Source organism: Caretta caretta, chromosome 1 (genome assembly GCF_965140235.1).
Source record: "Caretta caretta isolate rCarCar2 chromosome 1, rCarCar1.hap1, whole genome shotgun sequence".
NCBI classification, from domain to species: domain Eukaryota; kingdom Metazoa; phylum Chordata; order Testudines; family Cheloniidae; genus Caretta; species Caretta caretta.
In genome coordinates, this window is record NC_134206.1 from 328,003,093 (window position 1) to 328,018,550 (window position 15,458).

Below are 15,458 nucleotides of genomic sequence, written 5' to 3' on the forward strand. Positions count from 1 at the left end.
CTGAAGGGCCTGAAGAACTGCTTCTCGCCAGTCCTTACACCTACACCGCCCGTGCCCCGGACTTTAATCTTGTGCTGTCTGCCCTCACCAGACCTCCCTTTGAACCTCTGGGCACATGCTCCCTCTCGCACCTATCCATGAAGGTCCTCTCCCTTGTTGTCATCACTTCTGCTCGCAGGCCAGTGAATTTGTGGCCATGATGGCTGATCCCTCATATATGATCTTCCATAAGGACAAAGTCTCCCTGCACCTTCACCCTAAGTTCCTCCCAAAAGTCATCTCTGACTTCCACGTCAACCAGTTGATCCATCTCCTGGTTTTCCATCCTAACCCGCATGCCACTTCCATGGACAGGACGCTGCACTCCCTGGACATCTGACGTGCACTAGCATTCTACTTTGACATGCGCCTTCTGCATCTCCCCACACTTTTCTGTGGCTATTGTGGAACAGTTGACGGGGCAGGCCCTCTCCTCACAGTGCATATCCAAGTGGATCTTTTCATACATCATGAAATGCTATGCATATTCCAACGTGGCACCGGCCGGCAGAATTACAGCCCACTCCACAAGGGTGCATGTGACCACCTCCACCTCCCTGGCAGATGTCCCCGTGCACGATATCTGCTGTGCGATGACCTGGCGCTCTGTCCATACCTTCAGCGCACTACGCCATTGACCAGTGGGCAGCCGAAGATGTGACCATGGGACGTGCTGTCCTGCAGCAGGCGATAACTCTCTTGTCCTTGCATCCACCTCCGAGCTGATCACTGTTTTGTACTCATCTGCATTTGGAATACGTACAGGGACCATCACTCGAAGAATAACAGGATTTACTTTCCTGTAACTGGAGGTTCTTCAAGATGTGTGGTCCCTATCTGTATTCCAGTACCTGCTCACCATCCCTTCTGCTGCAGACAGTTTTTTCAGTGGTAAGATGGTGACTGAGCAGAAGGCAACAAAAGACACATGTGCAGGTCAGCGGACACTGCTGCTGAAAACTTCCGGCTCCAGCTCATGGCGTATATGCACTCCCACTTTTGGAATATAAATAGGGACCACACATCTTGAAGAACCTCCAGTTACAGGTAAGTAATAGGGATGTAAATACCGTTTAAAAATTTAGCCATTTAAACAATTAGAAATATTTCATTTAAACGGTTAACCGATTTAAAAGACTGGCCAGCTGGCATGGCTGGGGCCAATCCAGCCAGTGCGGCTGGGGCTGCTCAGGCTGTTGTGGCTGGGGCCGCTGTGGGCCAGCCAGAGTGCCCAGGGGTTAACAGTTAAGGCGGGTTAACCAGTGAGACTAATACTTACCGGTTAAGTGGTTAACATTTTACATCCCTAGTAAGTAATCTCCTCTGCTGCTTCATAGCAACCTTCAAACATTTTCTATTTGGGTGGGTGGGTGAGAGGAAGAGACTGAGACTTTTGTACTCCATAGCCTGATAATTAGGGCACTGGCCTGGAATGCAGGAGATCCAGATTCCAGTCTCTTCTCACCTTGATTCAGAGTAGAATACTTCATCCCAGATCATTCTGAATCAGGCGGAGCAGGGACTTGAACCTGAGTCTCCCAGGGCATTGACCTAGGCACCAGGCTATCAGAATATGAGTCTTTCTCAACAAAACGTCAAAATACAAATTTTTTAAACCAGTATATGTCCATGAGATGTTTCAGCGTCGACTAAAATGTTTTGACTAGATTTGACTAATGGCTAGATTTGATAGAGACAAGAGTCTGTCTATCTATTTTATCTAATCCATCTAAAGTCTTTTACAACAGCATTCACTGTCCACCAATGCTTTAGACAGGGATGAAAAACATCATTCTAACCCTCCTTTTTCAGTTGTCCTTTAATTTAAATAGGTTTTTTGGAGTTGAAAATGTCTGTGCTAGGTCTTACCCCAAGGGTGAATTACTTTTTGGAAGTTTGAGTTAATTTTGCTTCTAGCCCTCAGTCCTGAGACTGAAGCCTAGGTGCGTTGATCCATTATTCACAGGATATTCAGAGAACAAGAATTACAGGTACATTTTTGTTTGTTTTAATTGCAGTGATTTCTGCAGTCAATTCATTTAAAAAAGAAAAAGAGAGAAAAAGAACAAAATAAGAAATAAGATGTCACCCAGTTAATTCCCTGAGATTCCAGATACGGCAAGTGCTTTGTATTGGGATGAGAGATTTTTCCTGTTCCAAGAATATCTTTAGCTTCTCATTGTGACTTTTATCTGAGATAAAGCTTACTGGTAGTCTCGCTCTCTAATGATAAAATAGTTCAATTTTTCCCTCGTGGAGTGCAAGGCTTGTCCATCTCTGTGACTCAGAATAAAACAGACAAGATTATAATAAGGTCCACAAATTTCTATATTTCCAAAGCTATGGTTTTTGCGGTTAATAATGTTAAGCTAATTTAGAGGTTTGACAGAAAGAAGCTGAAAAACCTTTGAGCAAGTTTAATGGGGCCTCAGGTCTCCAATAAATTTTAACTAACATAAGCTTGGTTAGTTTCTTCTATTACATATTATATAAATGTCCCTCGTCTCTGTTTTCCAGAAGCTGGGGATGGGCGACAGGGGATCGATCACTTGATGATTTACCTGTTCTGTTCATTCCCTCTGAAGCACCTGGCATTGGCTACTGTTGGAAGACAGGATACTGGGCTAGATGGACCCTTGGTCTGACCCAATATGGCTGTTCTTATGTTGTTATTTAAGTGATTTTTCTGCTTACATACTATGTATACTGGCAGCTGGTGATGGCAGTAGAAATCATAGCTAGTTGCCATGGCAACATTATAAAGTACTGCAATAAATGCAAATACTGTACTGTGATCAGTTGGTGTATTATTCCTCCTATCTTTCTTCATGGAAGAGATTCAGACCTACATTTTTAAACATAAAATGTATTTCTACTTCTAGTCCTTCTTTTGCAGCAGCCTCACATTTCATTCCTTAAAGATGTGTGTCTACAGAGATGCTGTCAAGAGACTAGTAGAATTATATACTTCAAGTAATCCCTAAACTTTCTTTTATTAAATATATGGAGGAGTATTCCTGTCACTTTCTATTCAGTGTTTTTCCTATCAACAGTTATATTGGCCAGGAGAGTTAATAAATTCAGGGGATTTATTCCTCTGGAATCCTTATATGCAATTGTTCCCAGAAGTGGTGATTCTCAGGCCTGCACCAGAATTTTCTGTCCCCCAAAATTCTTTTTACTTCAGCCAGTCTGTTTTCATTCTGTGTGTACCAAGCCCTTCCACAATTAGGAGAATCAGATGTGTACTTTAGATGCGATCAGGTCGTTCAAATTTTGTTTTCATAAAACAAAAAAATTGGATGCAACTTCAGGATTAGTTGAGGGACATAAGAAGGGGTACAAAGGCATCCATGTCCACTGTTTGCAGATAGATACATTCAGTAACTTGTCAGATCTAGAAATTGTTCATTCAAGATTGCCCTCCCTCTGTGAGGACTCACTCATTCAGACACATGGCCATTCCCCATGCAGAACAGTGTTTAGTTCAAATAACTTCGCTGTATGGCTACCTGGTGTTCAGCGTATTCTTATCCATCGCTTTAAAGTAAAGCTGTGTTGTCTTTGTCTGATAGACTTTTGGACAAAGAGTTCTGGCGTCTTTCTTGCTTTTCCTTTATTAAAACTCGTCATGTGGTGTGGGAAGAAAGAAGAAAAGCAAAAAGTTAGCAAGTACAAAAATCATCTCAAACAAAAGCTGTTTATTCTTTTGGTTAAATTTTCCTGGTGTTTTAAATTTCTCTCTCGTTTGTAAAGATTGATTTTCCTGCTGCCTACTTCCCAGTTGTAAGGGATCTTGGAGCACCAATTTCCCACAAGAGAGGACAGAAAAATTTACTTACCCGAACATAATTTTTCCTTCTCTGAAGTGGGCACCTGGTGCTCCACGAGACCACACGCAGGCTATCACCAAATTTTGCATTACATTCAAGCTGCACGGGAAATACATCAATCCTTCCTTTTCTCTTTTGGAGCATTTCTACAGAGAGAGAAATTGAGAGCTTGGGATCTGACTTTGCTGTAATTCTTCATTTCCATTTTTTGTATAATAAACAAATAAGATAAAACAATGAAGAGTCCTTGTGGCACCTTAGAGACTAACCAATTTATTTGGGCATAAGCTTTCGTGGCCTAGAACCCACTTCATCAGATGCATGGAGTGGAAAATACAGGAGCAGGTATAAATACATGAAAAGATGTGACTTGCCTTACCAAGTGTGAAGTTAGTCTAATGAGACAATTCAGTTGACAGAAGGATACCAAGAGAGGAAAAATAACTTTTGAAGTGCTAATGAGAGTGGCTCATTTCAGATAGTTGACAAGAAGGTGGGAGTAACAGTAGGGGAAAATTAGGTTTAGGTTTTATAATGACCCAACCACTCCCAGTCTTTATTCAGGCCTGATCTGATGATGTCCAGTTTGCAAATTAATTCCAGTTCTGCAGTTTCATATTGGAGTCTGTTTTGGAAGTTTTTTTGTTGAAGAATTGCCACTTTTAGGTCTGTTGTTGAGTGACCAGGGAGATTGAAGTGTTCTACTGCTTTTTGGATCTTATGATTCCTGATGTCAGATTTGTGTCCATTTATTCTTTTGCGTAGAGATTGTCTGGTTTGGCCAATGTACATGGCAGAGGGACATTGCTGGCACATGATGGCATATATCACATTGGTAGATGTGCAGGTGAACGAGCCCCTGATGGTGTAGCTGATGTGGTTAGGTCCTATAATGGTGTCCCTTGAATAGATATACAGACAGAGTTGGCATCGGGGTTTGTAGCAGGGTTTGATTCCTGGGTTGGTGTTTTTGTTGTGTGGTGTGTAGTTACTGGTGCGTATTTGCTTCAGGTTGGGTGGCTGTCTGTAAGCGAGGACTGGCCTGTCCCCCAGGGTCTGTGAGAGTGAGGGATTGTCCTTCAGGATACGTTGTAGATCCTTGATGATGCTCTGGAGAGGTTTTAGTTGGGGGCTGTAGGTGATGACTAGTGGCATTCTGTTACTTTCTTTGTTGGGCCTGTCTTGTGGTAGGTGACTTCTGGGTACCCTTCTGGCTCTGTCAATCTGTTTCTTCACTTCACTAGGTGGGTATTGTAGTTTTAAGAACTATTTTTCCTCCCTTGGTGTCCTGCTGTCAATTGAATTGTCTCATTAGACTAACCTCACACTTGGTAAGGCAATTCACATCTTTTCATGTATTTATACCTGCTCCTGTATTTTCCACTCCATGCATCTGATGAAGTGGGTTCTAGTCCACGAAAGCTTATGCCCAAATAAATTGGTTAGTCTCTAAGGTGCCACAAGGACTGCTTGTTGTTTTTGCTGATACAGACAAACACGGCTACCACTCTGAAATAAGATAAGTATCCTGCCTGGAGATATCTAATCTGTTGTAATTATATTAATTAGAATTGATAGTTTATTATCTTAGCTTGGGCAATTGACGGGGGAGTGAAAGGGAGTCATTTCTCTGAAGAGCTCCACCTGGTGGCAGAACATACTAAAGCTAGGCAGTTTTTTTGTTTTGTTTTTTAAAAAGAGGAGCCTCCAGGCTTTGAAAGTTGAGGAGGAATATTCCAGTTATAATGGATCACAGAGCACAGGGTGCCCCATGTAGAAAGAAAAAATTAGAATGGGTGAGTACATTTTAGCATGTGTGTGTTAGATTCATATTTGGGGTGTTATAAAAGTGCAATAATGTAAATAATCTTTAGTTAGAAATCTTACTGCATTTCCTAGAACGTTTGATAATGCTGTTTTAAAAAATATTAATTGAAGTTGGTATATATGCTTTTTGCTATAATTTAAAACTTTAGCATTTTGACTCTTTAACGCCAAAGGTGTTTTAAAGTCCACTTAACAAATATAAATAAAACATTTTTAAAAATTAGCATTTCAGTATTTTTATAGTTATAAATAAAATCTCAACAATAACTATTTTTATATTTATTTCATACATCTCAAAGAAGGATACAAGAGTAGCTTTCATAGTATCTGATCATTCAATGAGAGGACATGTAAAGTAACCCTGTTAGTGCTCCTTCATAAACACTGGCACAGCTGAGTACTGTGAAATAGTGTAGTAGAGAGAGGACAACATTTAACATTGGTAAAGTATCATAACTAGTTTTTATTAAACTATTTGACAGAAATTCAGGCAGCCAAATGAAGTGTTAGATATAGTCATCAGGTTTATGTGATCTATAGCATGTGTTCAGTTTAAAAAACCCCACAAAACTGGAGAAGTGCTTTCACGGCTAATCACCCAGGTGTTGTCCTTCCTCATCCCCTTCTCAGGCAGCAAATAAATTTAGCCTTTCCAGAGATGCCAGTCTTACAGGCTCCATAGACAAAACAGAGCTCTCTGATTTTAAATCAACACTTTATACCTTGTAAGTAAAAGTCTAAATAGCCAGATAAGAAACTATTTCAAGACTTCTCCTTCTATTCTTCCTTGTTCCAACAATTGCTAATATGACATACACAAAGGCCAATAAGAACAACCTATCCCTGAATTCCCAGCTAGCAAATATAACAAGGATTATAACAGAAAAAAAATCTCTTCTTAAAATAAATCAAATATATAGTAAGTTGGAAAAGTCTCAAATGACTCTTCATTTTGTTAGGCTGTTTCTCCAGAAATATCTGCTTTTTCAAATTCTAAAAGTATGGATTACTTTTGGGCCTTTGGAGAAACGTTCTTGATATTCCTTGGTGTATACTTCAAGATGAGTAATGAAAAGTTAGAGTCCTATTTCTGAGATAACTCACAGTTCTCTCTTAAGTACTATCAATATCTGGTGCAGAAATAGAACAGTAGCTCCTTGTTACTAAATCACTGTAGATTCATTGTAACTTTAGCATCTTGTACAGTTCTCTTCCTCAGAGAGAGGGTTTAGTGAGTAATGTATTGCTAAATTTTATAGTGCCAGAACCCTGCCCTCCACTCTTGACCTCACAGCTTCCCCTGATCCTTCTCTCCCCCACCCACCCTTTCCACTTTTCTGCCCACTTCATACATGCCCTGCCCCCCTTTCTCTCTTCCTCTTCTCTCCTATCACCTTCCCCAAACACACTTTCCCTTTGCACCCAACACTCTGCTCTATTTGCCACTTTGCATAGGTGTCTGGTGAAAATATTCTATGGTGGTGGTGGGTGGGGGGAAAGGAGAATTGAGTATATTCTACCTGGATATTATTGCCATACTCTCTGAAACATTATCCAATGGAGAATCTCATGGCTGAAGTTAGTTACTATAGTTTCTAAAGTCATATCATCCAATATGATGATTCCAAACATTCAAAAATATGCCCTTGTTACCTGACTCACTGTTTTCAGGTATGCCAACCAAGTGCAAGTTCATGATTGTGCATTTGTTTTCTAGCTCATCAGTCTTAATGTTGAACTGTTTACAGTCCTTGACCACGGTATCCAAAATGGCCTCATGTCCAGAAGATGAAGTTTCAAGGTTTGTGACATGGAGCTTTACACTGTGAATTCTTTTTAAAAATGGATTAGAGCTTTTTGTCAACCTCCAGCTGGGCTTGAATGCTATCTGTTCATTTATGTAATAAATCCAGGCTTTTGGAGATGGTAGATTTCAGGTCCATTAGTTGACCTTGTACTAAGATTGATGGTGATTGGACTGAGAATGTTTTTGTGAGACCAAATTCAGTTTTCTTTCAATCAAAAATAGCAGTACAGAGATGAATGACGCTAACAAAAAAAAGGAATAAAAGGAATAAAAATTAATCCAATTCCTTGAGAGAAATATTTAGAAACACAATTGCTATAGGTAGAGCCTTGCAAATCTGCAGATATCTGCTTTATGTCCTCAGACCATGTTTGAAGATCGTGGATTGGATGCAGATACAAATTTTATATCCGCGCAGGACTCTAACTATATGACTTATGCATGCATTTTTCGTTCCCCTGTTTCTATTCTCTCCCATTCAAATCTTTAATTTTCTAAAATTGTTAATTCCTGCCTAAAGCTTAGCAAAAAAGATGCTGAAATGTATTCAAAATTGTCTTTCTAAATCTTAGAATTTACTCAGAATGTAATAACACTTCTTCCGTTTGTTTCTGGAGGAGGTGTAGGGGGGGATAAATTTGATACTCATGCAAGTTTTAATATTGCTTAGAGCAAAGGCATAGCAGCTGCTGTGCAGGCTGCCCCATATTGCCAATTAAACTTATTTCTGACCAACTGTACCTTGCTATTCCAAATGCTGTATTTTCCCAAACAGACTATATGTTGTGTATAAAAGTGGAGGGGTATGTGTTGTGATATGGATATATGTAGTACTGAGATAAATCCACCTAAATAATTTTCTGTTATGATCACGCAGCAGTATTTGAATTTAGATTTCCAGAGTTGAAAAGTTAACATGTTACACCAATGTATTTTCCTGTCCTCAACTGTTGTGGTTTTAATGGAGAGACACTGATAATTTAAGTGAGATCTTTCAGAGAGGTGGAATTTGCAATAGATGTGAAAATAAGTGTAGATAGTTATGGCTGGTGATGGAAGGCTCAGATCAACCTTACCTATAGCAATACAATACATTACTGATCTCTTTTTCTGCAAATAAGATTTTCTGTATATTTGTAAGTATAAATACAACCCTCCCCCCACAACATCAAACTATTTGAGAGAGAGAGAAAAAAAGATTAACAGATAGGTACCTAAATGTCCTCTTTTTCTTACATAGATAGCTGATGACAACCAAAATGTGAAAATCTGACAAAACTCTAAGCTTCAAAATACTAATTGTAATTATTCTAATTATCGTATATGAAATGTATTCTAAATAGCTAATCCAAGAAGACATCTCACTTGTAGGATACCTCTGATCTTCAGAAGCCAGAACAGTGATCAGAATACAAAATGTCTTTAACAATTCACTGTTTCAAAAACATATGTGGTAAAAATCTGTGTGTTTCCATTCATTGATTCCATTGCATATTTTGAGCAAAGGCTAGCTAAGAAGCTTAGTATTTTCTTCCTATTTACTACTACTTGCTCCTTCCATATTGAGGTGATTTTCTACATTACTGATAGAAATTAGATATGGAAAAAGCCTGTGGAGTCATCTAGTTTATTGGATGGATTGCTGCCTGCAATATGTTCTTGAAACTTCTTTGTTGCTGTCACAGAGGTGACTTGGTATAACTTGTCCACATTGGTCATCTTTGAGGAATATTCTTTCTTGATTCCAAGTACTTCATACTCTAAAAGCATATGTATATACTGTTTAGGAATTTGTAATATTTTTATATGGCTAATTATTCCTGATATTGTAAACCTTTTATGAGCTGTTTCAGTGTAATGGTCTACCTTCACATGAAAGCTATATCTCGTCTTGCCAGCTTTACCTACATATACATTTTTGGAAATACCTGGGGCATTACCAGATAATATAAAGAATAACTGTGGGAAAATAAATGAGATGTATTTCACTAAAATTCGAAAGATGGATTTTGTGGCTCAACCCTCAATTAGCATCCTGACGAAGCTTCTCAGTAAATGTACTTTCTTTTCATTTTCAGGCCAGAGCCTCAACAGAAAGCTCCATCTGCACCACCACCTCCACCTCCGCCCCCACCTCCGCCTCTGCCAGAGCCAGCACCACCAGAACCAGAGGAGGAGATTCTGGGATCTGATGATGAGGAGCAAGAAGACCCTGCAGATTATTGCAAAGGTTTGTGTAATTAAGCACTATATAAAATGTTGAATGTTAAATAGTAAACATCTCTATAGCCCTTGACAACTTTGGTCCTCAGGAGCCACTTGAACAGTCTTCTTTTAGAGTGAAGTTTATGTTTTTGTGTGGTAGACAGAGTTTTCTTAGTGCTGGTCCTAGATTATGGAGTTCACTCCTGCAAGAGTCAAGGGTATGTCTACACTAGAGAGACTATTCAGGCATTGCTATGTCGCTGTAGCTATGCTGGCATAACCCTGTAGTATAGATGCTGCCTATGTTGTTGCTGTAGGAACACCACCTCCCTGAATAATGGTAGCTGTAAGTCGATGGAAGCATTCTTCTGTTGACATAGCTTCATCTTACAGGGGGCTAGTTTGGCATAACTGTGTCGGGCAGGGAGTGCTTTTTTTCCCCACACACCTGACCAATGTAATTATGTTGATCTAATTTTTAAGTGTAGACCAAGCCTAAAAATGGCCAGAAAAGTCACCATTTTCTGTCTATGCAATGCTTATCACTTTTATTTACTTTACTTTTCCCTAGGCAAAGGAATGGAGAGAACATTTTTGGACTAACATTAGCCACATTATTTTTTAACTCTGCAAGGCTTTCAAGTACTTTGATGACTGGGATGATGTAATAACCTATACTTAGAATAGAATTTATTTATCTGATTCTTCCCTCTAACTTATCTGCACCATCCTGAGACTCTCATTCACTCACTGGAAATCTTCTGATCCTGTCCTTGTACACTATATGGAAACTTTAGTCAGGCCGTTCTTATTCTGCTATTCTGCCTGATTTATGGTGAGCATGGGCTAATTAGATCCAATCAGCTAGTCTAATTGCCCCAACTTCTGCCGGGAGTCTTGGCACCATATCTTGGGGGCATTTTTGCTCTAAGTCCCTCGCCACATCACTGGGAATCTGGTAAAGTACAAAACATTATTTTAGTGGAGAATGCAGATAAACTTAAATAAGCCTTCATGAAACTCTTCAGCTATTCACTGTGGTAACCAAATTGATTGTACTGTGTACTCAAGACAAGTGAAAGAGAAGTAAATATTGAGCAAAAAACGTTAATGTGAACCAGGAGCAACCAAAAAAGTGCAGATCTATTGCCCCAGGAGAACTCCTGTTCTTAGTGTTATGCATGTTACATCACATAGGCGCATAATTTTGTCAAAGCATTCCATACACCAAAGAATTTCTAAAAAATATTCTTTGAAGTTGGATAAGGCCAGAGTAAAATCTTGTAATTGTTGAAGATGTGTTTTGGTTGCTGTCAATCTTTCTCTAATTCTACCAGTTGTACAGTAAAATTATGAAGTTTTATTTAAAAAACCCAAACCAGTTTTTGTGTAGCTTACTAATTGCCACACCAATTACTCTTACAAAAATATTCCAAATACCAGGCTTTTCATGAGATGGGATGGAGGGGTTCTTTAAGCTCCAAAGATACCTTTTTCTTTTACCAATTTTATTTCACTTCAAACCTTAATGCTCTGCATCTTGATGACCACCATTCCTGTTCAGAAGAGCTGGATGCTATTCCCTATGAAACTGTCACTACTATCTCCAAATCAGCCAGAAGGACTACAGCAAAGCAACAGAATTCATACACCCTTCTCCTAAGGGCCGAGTGGAGTGACTTGCCAGTTTGTTCATCTGCTTCCAGTCAAGCAAAAGAGCACCAAGTTCAATCCTTGATCTGATCATACATCTGGTAACTTACTGTGCTGTCAGTAGACTGCCAGCCCATTCAGTTATAGGCTTAAAAAACATAAGAATGGCCATGCTGGGTCAGACGAATAGTCCATCTAGCCCAGAATCCTGTCTTCTGGTAGTAGCTGGTGCCAGATGCTTCAGAGGGAATGAACAGAACAGGGCAATAAATGAGTGGTCCATCCCCTATCTTCCAGTCCCAGCATCTGGTAGTCAGAGGTTTGGGGACACTTAGAGCACGGGATTGCATCCCTGTCCATTGTGACTAGTAGCCATTGATGGACCTATCCTCCATGAACTTATCTAATTATTTTTTGAAAACCAGTTTTAGCCTTCACAACAACCTGTGGCAACAAGTTCCATAGATAGAATGTGTGGTGTTTGAAGAAGTACTACCTTACGTTTGTTTTAAGCCTGCTGCCTATTAATTTCATTAGGTGATCCTTGATTCTTGTGTTGTGTAAAGGAGTAAATAACACTTCCTTATTCACTTTCTCCACACCATTCATGATTTTAAATACCTCTATCATATCCCCCCTTAATTGTCTGTCTTCTACAGTGAACAGTCTGTCTTTTTTAATCTGTCCTCATATGGAAGATGTTCCATACTCCTAATAATTTTTGTTGCCCTTCTCTGTACTTTTTTCAATTCTAATATATATTTTTTAAGATGGGGCAACCAGAACTGCACACAGTCTCCAAGTTGTGGGTGTACCATGGATTTATATAGTGGCATTATGATATTTTGTGTCTTGTTATCTATCTTTCCTAATGGATCCTAACATTCTGTTAGCTGTTTTGACTGCTGCTGCACTTTGAGCAGATGTTTTCAGAGAACTATCCACTATGACTACAAGATCTCTTTCTTTAATGGTAACAGCTAATTTAGTCCCCATCATTTTGTATGTATAGTTGGGACTATGTTTTCCAGTGCACATTACTTTGTGTTTGTCAGCATTGAATTTCATCTGCCATTTTGTTGCCAAGTCAGCCATTTTTGTGAGATCCCTTTGTAACTCTTTGCAGTCAGCTTTGGACTTAACTGTCTTGAGTAATTTTGTATTGTCTGCAAGCTTTGCTATCTCACTGTTTATCCTTTTTCCCATATCATTGATGAATATGTTGAGGAGCTTTGGTTCCATAAAGATCCTTGGGGATCCTACTATTTACCTCTCTCCACTGTAAAATCTGACCATTTATTCCTACTTTCCCCCCTGTCTTTTAACCATTTACTAACCTGTGAGAGGACCCTTCCCTCTTAACCCATGACTACTTATTTTACTTAAGAGCCCTTGGGGATGGAACTTTGTCAAAGACCTTTTGAAAGTCCAGGTACACTATATGCACTGGATCACCCTTGTCCACATGCTTGTTGACTCCGTCAAAGAAAGGTAATAGATTGGTGAGGCGTGATTTCCCTTTACAAAAGCCGTGTTGACTCTTCCCCAAGATGTTGTGTTCATGTGCTTTATAATTTATTCTTTATTATAGTTTCAACCGTTTGCCTGGCACTAAAGTTAGCCTTACCTTCCTGTAATTGCCAGGATTGTCTGTGAAGTTATTTTTAAAAAACAGTGTTATATTAGCTATCCTCTAGTCAGTTGGTACAGAAGCTGGTTGAAGTGATAGGTTACATACCTCAGATAGGAGCACTGCAATTTCGTATTTGAGTTCCTTCAGAACTCTTGGATGAATTCCATCTGGTCCTGGTGACTTATAACTCTCTACTTTTTTCAGTTTGTTCCAAAACCTCCTCTATTGACATCTCAATCTGGGAAAGTTCCTCGATTTGTCACCTAAAAAAAATGGCTCAGGTTTGGGATTCTCCCTCACATCCTCTGCAGTGAAGACCAATGCAAAGACTTAATTTAGCTTCTTCACAACAGCCTTGTCTTCCTTGAGTGCCCTTTTAGCACCTAGGTCATCCAGTGGCCCCACTGATTGTTTGGCAGGCTTCCTACTTCTTATGTACTTAAAGAAAAATTTTTTTTTGCTGTTTAGTTTTTGTGTCTTTTACTAGTTGCTCTTCACATTCTTTTTTGGCTTGTCTGATTTTATTTTTACACTTGTCTTGCCAGAGTTCATGATCCCTTCTATTTTCCTCAGAAGGATTCAACTTCCAGTTTTTAAAGGATATCTTTTTGTCTCTAACCACCTCTTTAACATTGTTGTTTAGCCATGGTGGCACTTTTTTGGTCCTCTTGCTGTTTTTTTTTTTTAACTTGGGTTATAATTTAGTTTGAGCTTCTATTATGGTGTGGTAATTTTCCATGCACTTTGCCAGCATTTCACTGTTGTGACTGTTTGTCTTAATTTCTGTTTAATTAGCTTCCTCATTTTTGTGTAGTTCCCCTTTTTGAAGTTAAATGCTACTGTGTTGGGTTTCTGTGGTATTTTGCCCCCAACAGGAATGTTAAATTTAATTACATTATGGTTGCTATTACTGAACAGTTCAGTTATAGTCACCTGATGGACCAGATCTTGTGCGCCACTTAGGACTTTTTCAAGAATTGCTCTATGTGGATTCCAGGACTAGCTGGTCCATGAAACAGTCATTAATGGTGTCTGTGCATTTTATATCTGCATCCAATCTTGAGGTGATATGTAGCCAGTCAATATGGGGATAGTTGAAATCCCCCATTATTATTAGGTTTTCTGTTTTTGTAGCCTCTCTAATCTTCCTGAGCATTTCATAATCACCATCACCATCCTGGTCAAGTGGTCAGTAGTATATTCCTACTGCTATCCTCATTATTCAAGCACGGAATTTCTATCCATAGAGATTCTGTGGTACAGTTTGATTCATTTAAGATTTTTACTATATTTGACTATGCTTTTTTTCACATGCTGTGCCACCCTCTCACCAGCATGACCTATTCTATCATTCCTATATAGTTTGTAGCTTGGTATTACCATGCCCCATTGATTATTATTGTTCCACTGAGTTTCTGTGATCGCTATTATATTCAATATCTTCACAGAATACTAGGAACTCCTGTTCAACCATCTCAGTATTTAGACTTCCAGCGTTTGTATTCAAGCACTTAATAGAATTTAAATGTACCTACATTAAATGTGCTGTACTTAAAATTCTTTTCAAGGATATTTGACTTCCACAATGTTTGCTTACTTCATGATGGTATAGCCTGATAACTGTAAACCTATAGATGACCTACTTATTTGCCCCATTATCTATTCACAATGGCATATGAATGTGCAAATCTTTGCTTGCTATTTTAATTTCTGGCTACAAAATACATGTATCTTTTCACATGCTGTCTTAGATTGAGTTCTCATTTTTGATGTCTCCTTTCCATGTTATTAGCTTTCTTTTTCAGGTAACATCATATTTTAGCTAGCATTTTATTGACACTTGTTTTATAATAAAAAAAAGTATATTTTAACAGCATGTCATGACAATGCAGCCATGTCAATACACATACATCATACAATATTTGATCCTGTGCTAATACAGTTCCTAACCGTTAAAAACCTACTCTAAGTTAAAGCAGTATTGCAAGATGTGGGAAATAATCTAAATTTAATCTAATAATGGTGTTATTCTGAGTTCACCATGATGGAAATAAATTCTTCGTTAATGCCAAAAAAGGGAGAGGGAGAGTTAAATGGAAAAAATAATGTAATTAAACCAGTTTGGGCATAAATAAATTATATAAAAAGAAAAACTTTGTTCTAAATATTAATCTGTATATCAAATCGTGTGGTTCCAAAACATATCTAATATCTTTAGGGCTTGATCCTACTCCTAGTGAAGTAATTGGGATCCTTTCCATTTTCTTGTTGGGAGTTTAGTTTTATCTATATCTTCTGGGAAAATAAATGTTTTCTTATCAGAATAACTGTACTGACAAAGAAAGTTTCCCTTGGTTGAATGATTTGATATAAATGTTAGTCCTGGAGAATGCTAGTTTTACCTCTGTTGAGCTGCATTTGGCTTCCTTTGGGATCACATTTTGGGTACATAGATTTTCAC

General features: G+C 38.7%; 1 protein-coding gene across 11 annotated transcripts in view; it reads left to right on the plus strand.

Annotated features, from left to right (window-relative positions):
• The window catches only part of SRPK2 (SRSF protein kinase 2), a 310,269-nt gene that overhangs the window by 170,825 nt on the left and 123,986 nt on the right, over positions 1 to 15,458 (plus strand). For 8 of the 11 annotated variants that reach the window (XM_048836381.2, XM_048836386.2, XM_048836387.2 and 5 more), the window contains 2 exons: positions 7,417 to 7,500; positions 9,585 to 9,736. In XM_048836381.2, the coding sequence (XP_048692338.1) occupies positions 7,417 to 7,500; positions 9,585 to 9,736 (236 nt within the window). Of the gene's footprint in view, positions 1 to 7,416; positions 7,501 to 9,584; positions 9,737 to 15,458 lie in introns of those variants that run through there. The other 3 variants (XM_048836385.2, XM_048836389.2, XM_075124499.1) reach the window with 2 other exon arrangements.